The 19,488-nt window shown below is 35.6% G+C and overlaps 1 protein-coding gene across 4 annotated transcripts in view; it reads right to left on the bottom strand.

Moving 5' to 3' along the window:
- SLCO1B3 (solute carrier organic anion transporter family member 1B3) overlaps nt 1-17,724 on the bottom strand; it is a 60,138-nt gene extending 42,414 nt beyond the window's left edge. The window contains exons 1-3 of one of the 4 annotated variants that reach the window (XM_082742226.1): nt 17,589-17,724; nt 17,312-17,424; nt 3,062-3,210 (exon numbers count right to left, since the gene is read on the bottom strand). In XM_082742226.1, coding sequence (XP_082598352.1) covers nt 3,062-3,145 — 84 coding nt within the window. In that variant the 5' untranslated portion in view covers nt 3,146-3,210; nt 17,312-17,424; nt 17,589-17,724. Of the gene's footprint in view, nt 1-3,061; nt 3,211-6,882; nt 6,913-8,143; nt 8,288-17,311; nt 17,425-17,588 lie in introns of those variants that run through there. The other 3 variants (XM_082742224.1, XM_082742225.1, XM_082742227.1) reach the window with 3 other exon arrangements.
- Nucleotides 17,725-19,488: the final 1,764 nt, after the last annotated feature.

The raw sequence follows: 19,488 nt of genomic DNA, 5'->3' as shown, positions 1-19,488 counted from the left end.
ATTAGAGACTACTGTGAAAGACCACTTTTTAGAGACTACTACACCAACAAACTGGATAACTTAATAGAAATGGATAAATTACTAAAAACATACCAAGACAAAATATATAAAATATATGTAATATACAAAGTGTGTATATATACATATTTATACACATAGTATATTTTTTCACAAGTTTTGGAGATTAGGACCTGGACATCTCCCTTTGAGGGCTGCTATTCTGCCCATCTGTGAATTTATTAGGTAAATGGCAAGGAGGTATTAAGGTTACAAATGGAGTTGCTAATCAGATGACCTAAAGAGATTATCCTGAATTATCCTGGTTAACCCAATGGGATCACAAGGGTCCTTTAAATGTGGAAGGGGGAAGCATAAGAGTTAGTGTTCACCTGATGCAGTTTCAGACTTTTGAACTGACCACCAGCTCTGCATATGAAAGAAAGCCTTAAGCCACAGACTTTGGGCAGCCTCCAGAAGCAGGAAAAGGTAAGGAAATGGACTGTTACCTAGAGCCTCCAGAAAGCAACACAGCCTTGCCAACACCTTGATTGTAGTACACTGTGACCCATTTCAGACTTCTGAACTTCAGGACTCAAAGATTATTACAGAACTCTAATAACTCTAGTTTTTTATGCCATTAAAGGCACACATGTGCGTACACACATCTACATATCTGAGTTTGTATGTCAGTGTCCGCTGGTGATAAATGCTATGAAAAAAATAAATTTGATCAATGAGTTAGGAGTAGGAAAGGGTATTTCATATGGGGTAGTCAGGGATGAGGTAATGTTTAAACAGAGATGTGAATGAAATGAAGGAGCAAGGTATCTGGAAGTAGAACATTCCGAAGGGAAAACAGCAAGTAGAAACTTCTCCAAGTCAGAAGTTTGCTCAACATTTTGACAAATTAGCAAAAGTCTAATATGGCTGATGGCTAATATGGAAAGTGAGTCAGAGGAAACCAGCAGGAAATGAATATTACTGATGGTTACATAAGGGGTGGTTATTCTGATTGTTTTTGAAGGGGGAGTGCAATGAAGGCAAAAAGGGAGGACTTTTACTTCCACCTTATTATTTATGTTTTTTGATAATGATGCATTACCATTGCCTTAAGAATTTTTGTTACAACATAATGGTACAAGAAATCTGAAGCCAGAAATGACACATGTAAAGATGAAGAATGTATCAGCAGAGTTTATGTGATGTAGTTGGTTTAGTCCAAAACTTGAGGGAAAGTTGTAAGGAAAAAAATCAAACTATGCTAGTGTTATTTATTTAGCTTTTCAATTTTTATTTTATTTAAATTTAATTAATTAACATATTATGCTGTTGTTATTTTAAGAGGTCTATTATCTATTTACACTCTGATACATTTCTGAGTTTATACATGTTAATAATATCATGTGTACATGTGTGTGCCCATGCACCTAAACAGGTTTAAGAATCCTGTGGTTGCTTGATACTGAATTACTTGGTCTGAAGGTGAATTTTTTAAAAACACAGAATGAGGAAGATCACTGAATCCCTACCTACCAGAACATCTGAAGGGTACTAATATAGAAAACCATAGTTACTATAGCAATGTGGAGTAGAATTGAGAGCATGGGATTTGGAATCAGACTGCCTCAGTTCAGACCTTGGCTCCAGTACTTAACAGCTTTGGGACCAAGAAGAATTCATTTACCCTCTCTGTGTCTGTTTTTTCATCTGTAAAGGAGAGATACTAGCATCTGGCGGTGGAATCGTGGTAAGGAACAAAACCACTAAAGCATGGCTAGAACAGAGTCTGGCATATAATAAGTGCTCAATAAATGTTAGTTAGCTTCTACTGTTATTCTAGCTCTCTGGTCCGGATCATTAGACTGCAATTAACATACTTTGTACATACTAACTTGCAAATATGCTACAAAGGACCATTCTGGCAATTTTAATTGTTTCAGCCAGATTGATGCACAAACAAGATCATTGTAACCCTCAATGTTTAAAAGCAGAAAGAACCCAGCATACCATATTACCCTTAGACTTGCATTCACCATTACCTTTTCTTGTGACTGCTATTCTGCTTAAATATTACTCAAATATTTCATCAGAATAGACCTTATCTGTAATCTCTGAAAACAAACAAACATGTTCTCTGGACAAAGTTAAAAGGGACCTAATATAACAATATTGCAATTGAGTCTGATTCCTGTGGTCCTTATTCAGCAACTAAGACTACAACTTTGAGGAAAACACTTAAAATACTTTAAAAGACAGACATTTTTTTTTTAATTTTTAAAATTTCTTCAAAACTTCCCTATGGGGGTTGAAAGGTTTTGACTTGGGTTTAAGGGTTTTCAGTTACAAGCTGGATGACATTAGGCAAATTTCTCAATTTCCCTGAGTCTTGGTTTCTTCAACATTGTACTCAGGGAATACTTTTTTCTGTCAATGAAAATTCTGATACAGTCTATATCCTCTAATGTCTTACAGTTGTAAGACAAAATCAAGACACAACATTATTTTTATTAACTTGCATATGAAAAGATTAAATGGCTTTCCTAAGACAGTAGTTAGGTATTTGGTTCATGTTTTTTGATTGTTATTACAAATCTCTTTTCTACCAGCCTCTATTATTTAAATTATCAGAATAAAAAATGCTGTTCTTCAAAAGAAAAAATAATCAGTAGGTCAAGACCACAAAGTGATTCATAAAACTAATGAATCTGCTCTCTTTATAAGTCAGTTCCAATAATTCATTTTATATACTACTCAATATACAGTGACTTACTTTAATGAAATTTATAAATATCTTTTGGTCCATCAAAAACCAAAGAGAAGATATCAAAAGATTTCTAAATTTTTTTAACATTAGTAAACTTTCAGCCATCAGAATTATCATCGAAGAAATTCCTTTTTAAAGACTTATTTAAATCAAGATATAGATCATTCTGTTAATATTTTAAGATATGCTTTAGTTGGAAACTCTAATTTGAAATACAATGTTCTTTTCCAAAACTGGCTTAAACAATGACAACAAACCCCCCACTTATTTAGTTTGGAAGTATGAAACTATTCCTACCTTGAATCCATTGCAGCATCTAGTTTCCCTTTCCTTGGAAGGTGTTTCTTCCACTGTCTTTTTCAAATGCTGATTTGAGTCCATCAGGGAACTACTGATAGCATGTGAGTGTTTCCAACTGTCCTTGTTGCTTGGTTTGAAATGATCACCTATTCAGGGAGGAAAAAGGATAACTTATTTCACTTTAACAATATAGGATTCAAAAATAAGAAAAGCTGCAAGGTTGACCTCAATCAATAAACCCACTAATACTCATTCAGGGTCTTTAATGTCACGAGCAGTAGACTAGGTAAATGCTAAACACAAAGGGAGGGTAAACACACACACACAGTACTAGCTTTAGGGGGATTATATTTTAATTGGGAAGATAGATTTATAAAGAGAACTTGAAACAAGTAAATAGTATAGAGTCACACACTAGATGAGATAAAAATTTTAAACCACAAAAATTTTAAATATGTTTTACCTACCTACATTATACAATTTAGGAAGGCAAATACAAGTTTAATTCATCTTTATAGTTTTACAAAGTGCCAAAGAGTGTCTTGCACATAGTGGACAGTCAAAATGGGTAGAAAAATCATGTAATGAACTGTAATTACAGTGGCTGAGCCCAGAAGTTTTCAAGGAAGGGATACTTCAAGCACCAGGTTTGAAATGCAGGTTGGATTTGTTATAGAAAGCAGAGCACACTCTAAGTACATCCCAGATAGACTCTAGCCATGCCTGACCTTACCACCATCACGATCCTACTTTATTTTAATTTTGTTCATTTATTTTTGAAGAGAAAATGTATGCAGTTGAATATATGTAAAATATACATAGTTGAAAGTACAAAATACCAAAAAGATATATATTAAAGATTCTTCCTCTAGCCCTTATCCACCAGAATCTAGTTTCTTATTCTGAAGACTAATGTCAGTTTTCAGTGAATATGATCTAGATATATGATATTTATTTTTAATTAAATACATAATGGTTTCCTTTTTAACACAAATGGCAGCATACCATTAACACTGCTCTCAACCTTTTTATGCTACTTTATATACTTTATATTAATAAATCACTTCCTTAGTTTTCTTATGGTTGCAGATTATCCCATTATCCATAATATATCTAGCTAGTTACATATTGAAAACATTTAAGTTGTATCTAAGTATTTCACATTAGGACATTTTCTTTTTTTTTTTTTTTTAAGATTTTATTTATTTATTTGACAGAGAGAAATTACAAGTACACTGAGAGGCAGGCAGAGAGAGAGAGAGAGAAGGAAGCAGACTCCCTGCTGAGCAGAGAGCCCGATGTGGGACTCGATCCCAGGACCCTGAGATCATGACCTGAGCCGAAGGCAGCGGCTTAACCCACTGAGCCACCCAGGCGCCCCTAGGACATTTTCTTAATATGTATGATAATATCTGTAGGACAAACTCTTACAAGTGGAATTTTGAGGTCAAAATGCAAGAGTAATTTTGTAAGTTATTAAGCCTCTATTTAAGTTTTAATTTTTATTTTTTAAAATTTATTCAAATTAGAGTTAGTTAACATACAGTGTATTATTAGTATCAGGTGTACAACAAAGTGATTTAACATTTCCATACAACACCCAGTGCTCATCACAAGGACACCCTTTAATCCCTGTCACCTATTTAACCCATCCCCCATCCACCTCCAAATATATCATCAGTTTGTTCTCTTTGGTAAAGAATCTGTTGCTTGGTTTGCTTCTCTCTCTTTTTTCCCTTTGCTCATTTGTTTTGTTTCCTAAATCCCACACAGGAGTGAAATCATATGGTATTTGCTTTCTCTGACTGACTTATTTCATTAAGCCTCTATATTAAAGAGTAGTAAAATGAGCAATTTGTTGCTTAGATTTGTTCGTTAATAGTAGGTTCTTCACTGAGGTTTAGAAAATGTATTCACATTCATACATATCTGAATAATACATACTTATATATCTAAGATATTTATATATAGAAACACAAATAACCATAGACAGATAATTAATAAGGCTGCATAATTACATTGATTCTTATTATTTGTAGTACCCGTGTTCTATAAAGTTGCTGCAAACAGTGAAACCTGAACACTGTTTGTTCTCTATAGGGACCCTAACCCTATTTCTCATAGGGTTAGGTTCCTGTATATCTCTGGTTACAGCATTTTTATCAAACAATCAATTTACAACCTTGTTTCTGTGTGCTTCTGTTTAAAGACATCTAATTAAAATATATTGTTGATCTATTAATTTTAAATTAATGCCTGAAGGAAGCTTCTGGTACTCATATATTCTTTCCATCATGTGCATTACAGCCTTCTTACACTTACGCACACCGACCAGCTCTTCACAGTACTCTTGGGAGCTGATTAAACAGCAAAATCATCCAAAAAAAAAAGCACAAAAATGAAAAAGATATGGCATTCTCATTTACAATATGAAAGATAAAACAAGGATGCAGAGCCACATCTTATCTGACCTCAGTGGGGACTATGTATGTTGGACAATTCTGATTTTTTGTCACTCTGTCAGGCTATAAATGACCACAAAAGAGCAACATTGATTGGTGGGTTAAAAATAAATTTTAATGCGAAAGCAACTTCACAAATACTATATCCATGAATAATGAGAGTTAACTATATATTTTATGTGTCAATTTAGTCAATAAGGATTCATTGAGTCCCTATTTTATAAATATATAAAGATGATGAATATATATAATACCAATTTAATGTACAATGCAGGATATAGAAATGATAAATATCTAAAGATATTATCACTTGTGTATATAAACATATGCATCAATGCAAAAATCCATATCTATGTACATCTAAGTAAATCCTAGTTATTCCACTTTTTTTTTTAAAGATTTTATTTATTTATTTGACAGAGAGAAATCACAAGTAGATGGAAAGGCAGACAGAGAGAGAGAGAGGGAAGCAGGCCCCCTGCTGAGCAGAGAGCCCGATGCGGGACTCGATCCCAGGACCCTGAGATCATGACCTGAGCCGAAGGCAGCGGCTTAACCCACTGAGCCACCCAGGTGCCCGTTATTCCACTTTTTTGCATGTGTTCCAAACATGCCTGTACCTATTCAGTTACTGAATGGAGTGGAGTGAGGAAGAAATTATTAGTTGGGTGGTCCCAACATCATAAGCAGTCCTTTGATAAGTTTCATGTTTGTTTGTTTTTTTCATGAATACCTCCTTCGGTATCCTTCCCCAGAATTTAAATGTTAGAAAGTCATTTTTTACCACTTAATTCTATTATTACAGATCTCTCTCTGAATCATTGACAAGGTGTGTATATGCCCTTTAGCTTTAGTTTTGCTTGCTTGGTTGGGTGGGTTTTTTAGCTACTGAACAAGAACTCTTGAAGGCCATTACCTGACCAGTCTAGTCCTGTTTACTGCAACTGATTAAATGCTGATTATCCTTTCAGCCTTCTTCCTGTTTTATAACTATCATATCCACCTTCAGAATCTTTCAGAGTTCTCCTATAGTGTATAGAATAAAACTCACATTTCCTATTTGAGGTTATTTATGAATAAACACAGCCCTTGTTTTTAGTCTCATTTCCCAAGACACCCATAAGCTCCTTCAGCCTTGTGGAACTACCTCTCCCTAGAATACCTTGCCCTTCTATATTCCTTCTTAACCTGTAATGTTCTTCCTCATCTCTTGGTTGTAATTCTGCCCCAAATCACCCTTCCTAGGTATTTCTCCAGTTACTCCCAGCTGAAAAACACCTCTCCACACTTTTGCTCCACTAGAGGATATAACATGTAACATAGTCATTAATTTTCCCTATTATTTCCACTACTTACCCAGACAGGTCAATATTCCATATCTCTCTCCTAGATAATTGAGAAAAAAATATGTTGACAAAAAGTGGGAAATGTAGGCACTTTCGTTTCTGAGAACAGCTAAATTATAATAGGTAACTCCAGAGTAATTACAAAGTTGGACTATCCATTTAGGTTTGGCTTTAAAACCCCACTTTCTACTTCATCATGACATTTTAAGCCTGACGAGGAGAATTTAACTTATTTTTCTCTGGACATATTTTTTTCCTTAGAGTCCCCCAAAACTGACATTTAAATAAATCTGGGAGAAATGATATGTTTATAAAACAGGACCACAGGCAATGAGACAGGCACTGCAATTCTTCCTTCAACAGAACAGCCCAGTTCTGCTTAGTTTGATTGCGCTGGAGAGGAGAGCTGGATCTCACCAGCCTCTCCTTACCTGCATCAAGATTTTACTGTTCGGAAGCCACTGAAAAATAGTACAAGCCACATGACCCAGTTTTTACTATGCATCCATGGAACCAAGGAGGAAAAAAAGGAAAGACAAATTTACTAATTTGCTGACATTTTATGGGTGGACTTTCCTCCATTTTCTACCTCCTTTGACAATAACAACTGTCTTATAAGGTAGCCACCTTCCTGAATTGGAGAAGGGAAATAATATTTATTAAATTCTTGGTTTTTGCCAGAAACCATGCTGAGCAATTTTTTTTTCTCATTCGATCAAAGACAAAATTATCTAGAAAACTTCTTTTTTCTTACCTTGAATCAGTCAAACAAATTGAAACAGGAATGTAGAGGTAGGTAAATGACTTTGAGACACATCCCATTTCTTAATGTTTGCTAACTAACACTCTGCCTCATATTATCCAGTTAATATGGACTCAAAAAAATAAGGAATAAATCTAATTATCCCATGTGGTTAGTGAAAATAATTGCCTTGTGGTATATTTTGAAAAGGTAACCAGAGATCCATTTTTTAAACTTGAAGTTCCACTTATCTAGAATGTAATAGGAAAAGGGTTTCAAACTTTATTTTTAAATTACAAATGTCTTATTTTCTGTATTTTATCTTTAAGAGTATATAAACCTGAGATTCACCTATCTCCAGAAGGAATACTTAATGAGCTTTAAGGGCTTAAACCTAAGTGTGTAGAAGACAGAAAGCATAAAATGTTTAATACTTATCATTTCCATCTGAAAATTTTTTCCCTTGAAATCTGTGGCAGTTTCCCACATAGAAGAAACCCTGAAATTACAGAATGTCAAAGGTTCTTACCTGGACTTACAATCTTACAGCGGCAGCTACAAGTCCATCCTTTATCTGTTGTTAAAGCCTCTCTTTAAATAGTTAGCTTTTTTAAAAAAAATCAGTTCAATGATGATTAACCATCTTACTAGGTCATTGTCCTAGGCAGATAAAAGAAAATTAACTAGCTACCCTAGCAGTCTGTTCCAGATTCTGGTATTTTTAAAGTTATATATTTTGTGCCAGTCTCAGTCTATTAACAACCAATGTTACAGTTGGACCCCTCTGGCTGTTTCTCATTATGATTTCAAGATATCCCTCAGCAATAACAATCAGGGAACTTTGAAAAAATAAAGGTTTATTTCTTATAGGACCTGGAATTTACACAGCACACATGGGGCCATGGAGCAAGGTCATGGGTAGAAGGAGAGAGTTCAAAGCCTGGGGCTCTCTTTTATTGGGGTTGAGATTAGGGCCTTAGCCAGCTCCCTTTCATTGGTGAATTTCAAATGTAAGAGTGAAAGCATAAAACTCAGGAAAAGAAAAACAAAAATGACCCAAAAGGTCAGTTATTGAAGTCAACCAAGATTGCTAAAACAAAGATGCCTCAGTGCTGGGGACAGTGGCCTAGCTCTTCACCTAGTTGGTGGCTGGCAGTGTGTTTATTTGAGATAGCTCTCTTTGAAGTGGATGCCTCTTTGAAACGAATGCTTTGGTAATCAAAGTTTAAGCCAAACAATTCAATTAGAGAAAAAAAAAGCCAGACTTTACACTATATTATATTAATAATTTCTCAGAATTTATAAATTATTTTTACATAGAAGTTTAATTATTAAGCTTTGTTTCTGAGAATAACATATTTGGTTGTGTTGGTTGCATAATATTTTTTTATTCAAAATTATAATGGATTATCCAAGATAGTTAAAACTCCTCCAAATAGAAAATAATTCAAAAATAGTTTTTAAAATGTGTCTACTGGTTCCTTTAGCATTTAAGATAAAATATGTTCTTTCGGGAGGCACCTGGGGGGCTCAGTCAGTTAAGCGTCTGCCTTCTGCTCAGATTCCCTGAGTCTAGGCTCCTGGAGCCTGCTTCTCCCTCTCCCTCTGCTGCTCCCCCTGCTTGTGCTCTCTCTGTCAAATAAATAAATAAATCTTTAAAAGTATAAATTTTTTTTACTTGATAGTTTGGTGCAATTCTAATATGGTATTGATGAATACTAGCTATTACATAGCACTGTATGTGTGTGTGTCTATGTATATATATATAGACACACACACATGCATATACAATAATGTGAGGAGGCATATATGCCTTAATTAAATCTTTAAATAAATAAATAAATAAATAGAATTCGGGGATATAGTTTTTTCTAACAGATCAAAATATATCCTAAATCTCATGCATGGCTATGTTCTAATCTCCAGCCTGATCATTCTTTACTCTTTTTTTTTTCTTTCTTTTCAACCAACTTCTTATCAATTCCTTTTTAAGAATCTTTTTTTTTTTTTAAAGATTTTATTTATCTATTTGACAGAGATCACAAGTAGGCAGAGAGGCAGGCAGAGAGAGAGAGAGGAGGAAGCAGGCTCCCTGCTGAGCAGAGAGCCCCATGCGGGACTCGGTCCCAGGACCCTGAGATCATGACCTGAGCCGAAGGCAGCAGCCTAACCCACTGAGCCACCCAGGCGCCCTAAGAATCTTTTTAAATTTTCATCTTTACAGTCATATTTCATCCCTTCATCATGTTTACCCTCATTTTTGTATATATGTAAGTTTTTTTTCTTTAAAGTTTTGGGAGGCAGTTTCTTCTAATAGACCAAAAGACACCCAAAATCAAATGTGTGGCTCTGTTCTATTCACCAGATATCTATATACTTATATAGATATGTGGATATATATGTATGTATATATTTTACTCCCCCCCCCCTTTCTTCTTCCCCTGGTTTTGGTTCTCTTCCAATTTGGTTAGTGTATTTTTTTTCTGGGGTCATTGCTACGCTTTTAGTATTTTGTTCTCTAATTCATCTATCCTTATCTGGATAAAATGACAAGGTTGAAAAACTCAGCTCAGAAGAAAAAGAACAAATGCAATACCGATGGCTAGGTAACTAATCAATACATACATTAGTAAGGTGTCAGAACTAGAGTTCAGAATGATGATTATCAAGGTGCTAGCTAGGCTCAAAAAAAGCACGGAACATACTAGAGAATCCCTTCATAGAGAAATAAAATTCCTTTCTGGAGAAATAAAAGAACTTATCACTAAGTGATAAGGTTTATTTACTTATTTATTACTTATTTATTATTTACTTTTATTTACTTATCACTAAAATTAACCAAGCTGAAGTCAAAAGAGCTATTAATGAGGTATAATAAAAAATGGAGGCTATTACTGCTAGGATAAATGAGGCAGAAGAGAGAATTAGTGATACAGAAGACCAAATGATGGAGAATAAAGAAGCTGAGAAACAGAGAGACAAACAACTACTGGACCATGAGGGGAGAATTTGAGAGATAAGTGACACCATAAGATGAAACAATATTAGAATAATTGGGATCCCAGAAGAAAAAGAAAGAGACACAGGGGCAGAAGGTATATTGGAGCAAATTATAGCAGAGAATTTCCCTAATTTGGTGAAGGGAACAGCATCAAAATCCAGGAGGCACAGACCCCCCCTCAAAATCGATAAAAATGGGTCAATACCCCATCATCTAACAGTAAAACTTACAAGTCTCAGTAACAAAGAGAAAATCCTGAAGGCAGCTTGGATAAGAGATCTGTAACATACAATAGTAGAAGTATTAGAGTGGGAGCATACCTATCTGCAGAGACCTGGTAGGCCAGAAAGGACTGGCATGATATATTTAGAGCATTAAACAAGAAATATATGCATCCAAGAATACTATATCCAGCTGGCTGTCATTGAAAATAGAAGGAGAAATAAAAACTTCCAGGACAAACAAAAAAGATTTTGTGAATACCAGACCAACCCTACAGGAAATATGGAAAGGGGTCCTCTAAGCAAAGAGAAAGCCTAAAAGTAGTAGATCAGAAAGGAACAGAGACAGTATACAGTAACAGTCACCTTACAGGGAGTACAATGGCACTAAATTCATATCTTTCAATAGTTACTCTGAATGTAAATGGGCTCAATGCTCCAGTCAAAAGGCACAGGGCATCAGAATGGATTAAAAAAAAAAAAACAAGACCCATTGAAATGCTCTCTGCAAGAAACTCATTTTAGACCCAAAGATACCTCCAGATTGAACGTGAGGTGGTGGAAAACAATTTACCATGCTAATGGACATTAAAAGAAAGCTGGGGTGGTGATTGTTCTATCAGATAAATTAGATTTTAAGCCAAAGACTATAATAAGAAATGAGGAAGGATACTATATCATATTCAAAGGGTCTGTCTAACAAGAAGTTCTAACAATTTTAAATATTTATGCCCCTAACATGGGAGCAGCCAATTAAATAAACAAATTAATAACAAAATCAAAGAAACACATTGACAATAATACAATAATAGTAGGGGACTTTAACAACCTCCCTCACTGAAATGGACAGATCATCTAAGTAGAAGATCAACAAGGAAATAAAAGCTTTAAATGGCACACTGGACCAGATGGACATCACAGATATAATCAGAACATCAGAACATCCCATCCCAAAGCAACAGAATACACATTCCTCTCTAATGCACATGGAACATTCTCCAGAACAGATCACATCCTGGGTCACAAATCAGCTCTCAACCAATGTCAAAAGATTGGGATCCTTCCCTGCATATTTTCAGACAACAATGCTTTGAAACTAGAACTCAACCACAAGAGGAAAGTTGGAAAGAACTCAAATAACGGAGGCTAAAGAGCATCCTACTAAAGAATGAAGGGGTCAACCAGGAAATTAAAGAAGAATTGAAAAAATTATGGAAACAAATGAAAATGAAAACACAACTGTTCAGAATCTTTGGGACATAGTAAAGGTGGTCCTGAGAGGAAAGCATAGAGCAGTACAACCCTTTCTCAAGAAACAAGAAAAGTCTCAAGTACACAACTTAACCCTACACCTAAAGGAGCAGGAGAAAGAACAGCAAAGAAAGCCTAAATCCAGCAGGAGAAGAGAACTAATAAAATCAGAGAAGAAATCAATGAAATAGAAACCAAAAAAACGATAGAACAAATCAACAAAACTAGGAGCTGGTTCTTTGAAAGAATTAATAAGATTGATAAACCCCTGGCCAGACTTATCAAAAAGAAAAAAGAAAGGACTCCAAAAAATAAAATCATGAATGAAAGAGGAGAGATCACAACCAACACCACAGAAATACAAACAATTATAAGAACATATTATGAACAACCATACACTAGCAAATTTGACAATCTGGAAGAAAGGGATGCATTCCTAAAGACATAAACTATCAAAACTGAACCAGAAATAAATAGAAAACCTGAGCAGACACATATACAGTAAGGCGATTTAAGCCATAATAAAAAATCTCCCAAAAAACAAAGAGCCCAGGACCAGATGGCTTCCCAGGGGAATTCTACCAAACATTTAAAGAAGAATTACTTCTTTCTATTCTGAAACTGTTCTAAAAAAGAGAAATGAAAGGAAAACTTCCAAACTCATCTTATGAGGCTAGCATTACCTTGATCCCAAAACCAGACAATGACCCCATCAAAAAGAATTACAGACCAATATCCTTGGTGAACATAGATGCAAAAATACTAGCCAATAGTATCCAACAGTACATTAAAAGGATTATTCACCAGAACCAAGTGGGATTTATTCCTGGGTGGCAAGGTTGGTTCAACATCTGCAAATCAACCAATGTGACACAATACAGTAATAAAAGAAAGAACAGGAACCATATGATACTCTGAATAGATGCTGAAAAAATATTTGACAAAGCACAGCATCCTTTCTTGATCAAAACTCTTCACAGTGTAGGGACAGAGGGTACATATCTCAATACCATAAAAGCCATCTAAGAAAAACACATAGTGGATATCATTTTCAATGGGGAAAAACTGAGAGTTTTTTCCCTAGGATCAGGAACACGGCAGGGCTGTCCACTATCACTACTGCTATTCAATATAGTATTAGAAGGCCTAACCTCAGCAATCAGGCAACCAAAGGAAATTAAAGGCATCCTAATCAGCAAAGAAGTCCAACTCTCACTCTTTGTAGATGATATGATACTTTATGTGGAAAACTCAAAAGACTCTACCCCAAAACTGCTAGAACTCATACAGGAATTCAGTAAAGTATTCAGTATATAAAATCAATGCACAGAAATCAGTTGCATTTCTATATACCAACAGCAAGACAGAAGAAAGAAAAATTAAAGAGTCGATCCCATTTAAAATTGCACCCCAAACCATAAGCTACCTAGGAATAAACCTAACCAAAGAGACAAAGAATCTCTACTCAGAAAACTATAAGTACTCATGAAAGAAATTGAGGAAGACACAAAGAAATGGAAAAACGTTCCATTCTTGTGGATTGGAAGAACAAATACTGTGAAAATGTCTATACTACCTAAAGCAATCTACATGTTTAATGCAATCCCTATCAAAATACCATCACTTTTTTTCAAAAAAATGGAACAAATAATCCTAAAATTTATATGGAATCAGAAAAGACCCTGAATAGCAAGAGGAATGTTGAAAAAGAAAACCAAAGTCAGTGGCATCACAATTGCAGACTTCAAATCCTATTATAAAGCTGTAATCATCAAGACAGTATGGTAATGGCACAAAAACAGACACATAGATCAATGGAACAGAATAGGGAGCCTAGAAATGAACCCTCAACTCTATTGTCAACTAATCTTTGACAAAGCAGGAAAGAATGTCCAATGGAAGAAAGACAGTCTTTTCAACAAATGGTGTTGGGAAACTTGGACAGCCACATGCAGAAGAATGAAACTGGACCATTTCCTTACACCACACACAAAAACAGACTCCAAATGGATGAAAGACCTCAATGTGAGAAAGGAACCCATCAAAATCCTTGAGGAGAGCACAGCCAGCAACCTCTTCGACATCAGCCGCAGCAACTTCTTCCTAGAAACATTGCCAAAGGCAAGGGAAGCAAGGGCAAAAAAGAACTATTGAAACTTCATCAAGATCAAAAGCTTTTGCACAGCAAAGGAAACAGTCAACAAAACCAAAAGACAAGTGACAGGATGAAAGAAGATATTTTCAAATGACATATCAGATAAAGGACTAGTATCCAAAATGTATAAAGAACTTATGAAACTCAACACCCAAGGACAAATAATCTAATCAAGAAATGTGCAGAAGACATGAACAGACATTTCCACAAAGAAGACATCCAAATGGCTAATAGACACATGAAAAAGTGCTCAATATCACTCAGCATCAGTGAAATACAAACCCAAACCACAGTGAGATACCATCTCACACTAGTCAGAATAGCTAAAATTAAGAAGTCAGGAAACAACAGATGTTGGTCAGGATGCAGAGAAAGGGGCACTCTCCTACACCACTTGTGGGAATGCAAACTGGTGCAGCCACTCTGGAAAACAGTATGGAGATTCCTAAAAAAGTTGAAAATAGAGCTACCCTACAAACCAGGAATTGCACTACTGGATATTTATCCTAAAGATACAAATGTAGTGATCTGAAGGAGGCACATACAAAATGTTTATAGCAGCAATGTCCACAATAGCCAAGCTATGGAAAGAGCCTAGATGTCCATAAACAGATGAAAGGATAAAGTAGATGTGGTGTATATATATATGCAATGGAATATTTTGCAGCCATCAAAAAAACCCTGAAATCTTGTCATTTTCAACGATGTGGATGGAACTAGAGGGTATTATGCAGAGCAGGGGGTTGTGGGGGATAGAGAGGGAAAAAAATGAAACAAGATGGGATTGGGAAGGAGACAAACTAGAAGAGACTTTTAATCTCAGGAAACAAACTGAAGGTTGCTGGGGTATGGGGGCATAGGGAAGGATAGGGTGTCTGGGTTATGGACATTGGGGAGGATATGTGCTATTGTGAGTGCTGTGAACTGTGTAAGACTGATGATTTACAGACCTATACCCCTGAAGCAAATAATACATTATATGTTAATAAAAAAAATTATCATGCTAGCAGGCACCTGTGTGACTCAGTTGGTCAAGTGTCCAACTCTTGATTTTAGATCAGGTCATGATGTCAGGGTGGTGAGATTGAGTCCCACTTTGGGTTCTATAGTGAATGCAGAATCTGCTTGAAATGTTCCTTCTCCTTTTCTCTCTGTCTCTCCCCCTGCTCTCTAAATAAATAAATAAATAAATAAATAAATAAATAAATAAATGATTTTTTTTTTTAAAAGAATGATGCTAGCTGTAGGTTTCTATATACACAGGCTAAAGAGGTTCCCTTCTATTTCTAGTTTTCTGAGATTTTAAAATTACCAATAGCTTAACATTTAAAAATCAATCAAGGTAATTGACTGCATTGATCGAGTAAAGAGGAAAATCCTCTAAATTTATATTATCATTTTAAAAGGTACAAAAAATGCATTTGATAAAATTCTTCATTACTCATTATAAAAACTTAGCAAACCATGACTAGAATTTCTTTAAAGTAATGCAGATTATCAAAGTACCTATATAATCATCATAGTTCATTATGTTTATTGGACATCAATGTACCAGTGGATAAGGAGAAAATAGAGGGACCAATAAATTAAAAGTCCAATGAGGCAGGAAGAAGGGTATATGGAGAGTAAGTGAGGGAATGAGATGATGGGGGAAAGGAGAAATCTAATTTTATTATTTTGAAACAATTTCCCAGTGATAATAAATACCAGGTACAAGATGGGGTGATGGACATGAAATGGAATAGATCTTTCCCACGGCTCAACAAGGCATAGAACTCACAGTTATTTATTTGTGTTGAGCCTTCAGAGCAGTGCTATGTAACAGCACTTCCTATGATGATGTAAATGTTCTATAAGTGTACTCTCAAATGTGGTAGCAACTAGTTGTATGTGGTTAGGGAACACTTCAAATGTGGCTTGTGTGACCGAACAACTGAGTTTCTTATTTTCTTTAATTTAGATGTAAGTAGCCACATGTAACTACAGGGTCTGCCTTACTGGGCAGCATAGCTTCAGGATTATCAGTCTGTATCATGGCTGAAATGCAGCAAAGGGAAAAATGCCCTTTTCCTACGAGGGTCACAGAATCTTACACCATTTTTAAGGCTTCCACCTTTAATCTAACTCTTTCTAAGGCCTGAAATACCAAATTATAGGTTGTTAGGAAACATAGGGAATAGGCAATGAATACCCTATTACTTCTATTTTCTTTTATTTTTTTAAATTTCTCTTTTCTTATAGTATTCCTCTCTTTTCCTTTTCTTTTCTCTTCCTTTATTTTCCTGCTGTCTCTCAAGATCAAGGATCAAGCACAATGTCAGAAACATTGCAACTACTGAATATATGGTAACTATTATAATAGACCTTTTCTGATTAAACAATACTGTAAGGAATATATTTTTATATAAGTATTTAAACATATCCATGATTATTTCTATGGTGTATATCCTAGAAACAAAATGACTAAATCAGAATATAAACTTTTCAAAGTTCACTTTTCAAAATTGCCTTCTAAAAGGATTAGTAACAGTGCCTCCAAATACATTGCACCTCTTAATTCTTACCCATCAAACATATATTCCTTCAATCTTGGACAATTAATTGCAAAATGAAATCCCACTGTTTCATTTTTGCACTTATTTGATCATAGACTATGTTCATGCTAATTCTGTAAGACTTTGTGACAGAGTGCTCTAATATATTTCAAATGATTCAAATCTTCCCCTCAATTCTTTCTAGGTCTCTTTGGCTCAAACTCAGAATAATATTTTTCACACTCAAATGGCAAAAGTGTGTGTTCTCTTGAATAGCATAAGTATAACATTTGGTTTTCTGTAATAGAAATCCTAACTAACCCTGTTTTCTAAAAGATTCTTAACATTTCTGACAGTAAAATAAATATTTTGTTCTGGAAATCACAACTATCCTAGAGAATTTTCAAGCTGTTTGCTCTCACATGACATAACAAAGGCTAGTTACAATCCCCAAGACTGTCTTTGGAGCAACAGAATTCTCCTGTCCTCAGCAATGGCTAACCTCGGCCCCCTGAAAGTCCAGTCATGCCCTTACCTCCTTTGATTATCTTGCTCCTTTTCCTCAGGGTCCTCTAAGTGTGTTCTGTATTCCACAGACTTCCTTCTGGATTCATATGTCCTCTGATATACTTGGTTCTCTGTAGCTACCTAACAATTTTCATAAGACAGCACACTTGTAAGTGTAATCACCCACTCTGGAAGGCAGGACCAGAAAGAGCTGGTTAGTTTGGGAGTAAAGAAGGCCTAGTAGGCAAGAGTGGACATTATGCCTTTAACTCAGAAACAAATACAAAAATCCAAGTAGAAATTACCTGTGTGGTCTTGATTGTGAAATTCTCCAGCCAGTAGATGGAAGCAGACTCCTATCTGTAACGATGAATACTATCAACAGTTCACACATCCAAGTACTCATTTAGCCGTTTGTGGTAAAAGCAGCCATCATTCTCCAAAGATCAGCTCTTTCTTGGGCAATATTTATACAGTCACTAATCCCTATTCAAAGGAGATTAGGGGCCGTCCCAAATTTAACCCATGCCTAGGATATTAAATTTCCATGTAACCTTCAGGTTAGGTGAAGTAAAAGTAATAACTGAAGAAGAAAACTCCATCTGAGGTTTCTAATGCTAATAAACGAATCATGCTATTCATGTTATGTGTTTAAATGAATTCTACTCTTGCCCCGTCCTCTGACAAAGTCAGGCTACCTGGTTTAGGGTAAGGAAGGCAAGACTGGACAATGAAGGGCAAACTCACAGAAGCAAGAAAAGGAGTAAGGGGAAGGGTGTACATTATTTAATAAAGGGGATAATGTGACCTGTGAGTTCCATGGAGGCCGGACTATATTTATGGTGGGCTAACACAGTTCTGGATACCTAGTAGATATCCATCAAATATCTGTTGAATAAAACAGTGAGTGATTAAATAGAAGTTCAAATGGTGTTTTGGGATTTGCTATCTGAGCAATGCCCCTTGTGGAATTTACGTAATATATTAAAGAAATTTGAAAGGCAGTGGAGAATGATGACATGGGAAACTCCATGGTGGCCCCCAAAGATGATCCAGTCCTCATCACTGGAACCTGTAAATGTTCACTTATGTGGCAAAAGAGACTGTGCAAATGTGATTAAGGATCTTAACATAGGGAGGGTATCCTGGACAATTTGGGTTGGTTCTAACTGCAATTGGAAGTGTTCTTTAAGAAGGGAGTAGAGCCAGGTTGTAGTGTAGTGTAGTGTAGTCACACTCAGAAAAGAAGGTCATGCTGTGGTAGCACAGACTGCAGCAACACATTTTGACATGGAGAAAGAGGCCAGAAGCCTCAGAATACAAGTTACTAGAAGCTGAGAAAATCCAGAAAACAGACTCTACTCTCAAAGTCTCGAAAGGAGCCAGCCCTGCCAATACCTTGATTTTATCCCAGTGAAACTGATTTCAGACTTGGGACTTCAACAGCCAGAAGAGAATAAATTTGTGGTAGGGCAAACCACTAATCTGTGATACTTTGTATAGTAGCAATAGGAAAAGAACACAGTTGGTAACTGCCTTCTTATTAGTCGTATTAATTAATAATTAATCTTATTTTGTTATTTCCTTCAAATACATGTGAATCTTGAACATAATCTCATTCCTTTTATCATGCTCCACTTTAGAAATGATCCTAGTCTATACCATTGTCTACACTATTGACCATAGTTCCAAGAGCCCATTCTCTTCCAAGAAGTTGAATCTGCTTCCACTCTCACCTCAGATTGAGACCCTACTCCATATTGGTCATGCCACCTTAAATATCATTCACTTGACCATAGATATTCTATTCCCCCGCCCCAGACTCCAACTGATATTCTTTCCATTCTTAATCACTCTGGAGATAAATTTTGATGAAGCTCCTCGAAGGAGAAACTTATATTACCTTTGAGCTCACAGACTGAATACAGATTACCTAGGCTTCAAGTCTAGCTCTTCCACTTAGGAACACTGGACCCAGTTAAGTTCCTAAACCATATCTCACTTTTTCTCATCTGTTAAATAATAATAATGCCTTCTTTATAGGTTGTTAGGAAGATTAAACACAAGAAATATTTGAAATATTTTTTTAAAACAATTGTGGCCACAAAAGTTCACATTTTTTTAATATTTCCAGTTATGTGAAAGCTCAGAATAGACAAATTCATCAAGACAAAAAAATTGATTAGTGGTTGACAGGGGCAGTAG

This window comes from Mustela nivalis (assembly GCF_964662115.1).
Source record: "Mustela nivalis genome assembly, chromosome: 7".
In the NCBI taxonomy this organism is placed as follows: domain Eukaryota; kingdom Metazoa; phylum Chordata; class Mammalia; order Carnivora; family Mustelidae; genus Mustela; species Mustela nivalis.
The sequence above is the reverse complement of the archived record's forward strand: the minus strand, read 5'-3'. Positions and strand labels throughout refer to the sequence as shown.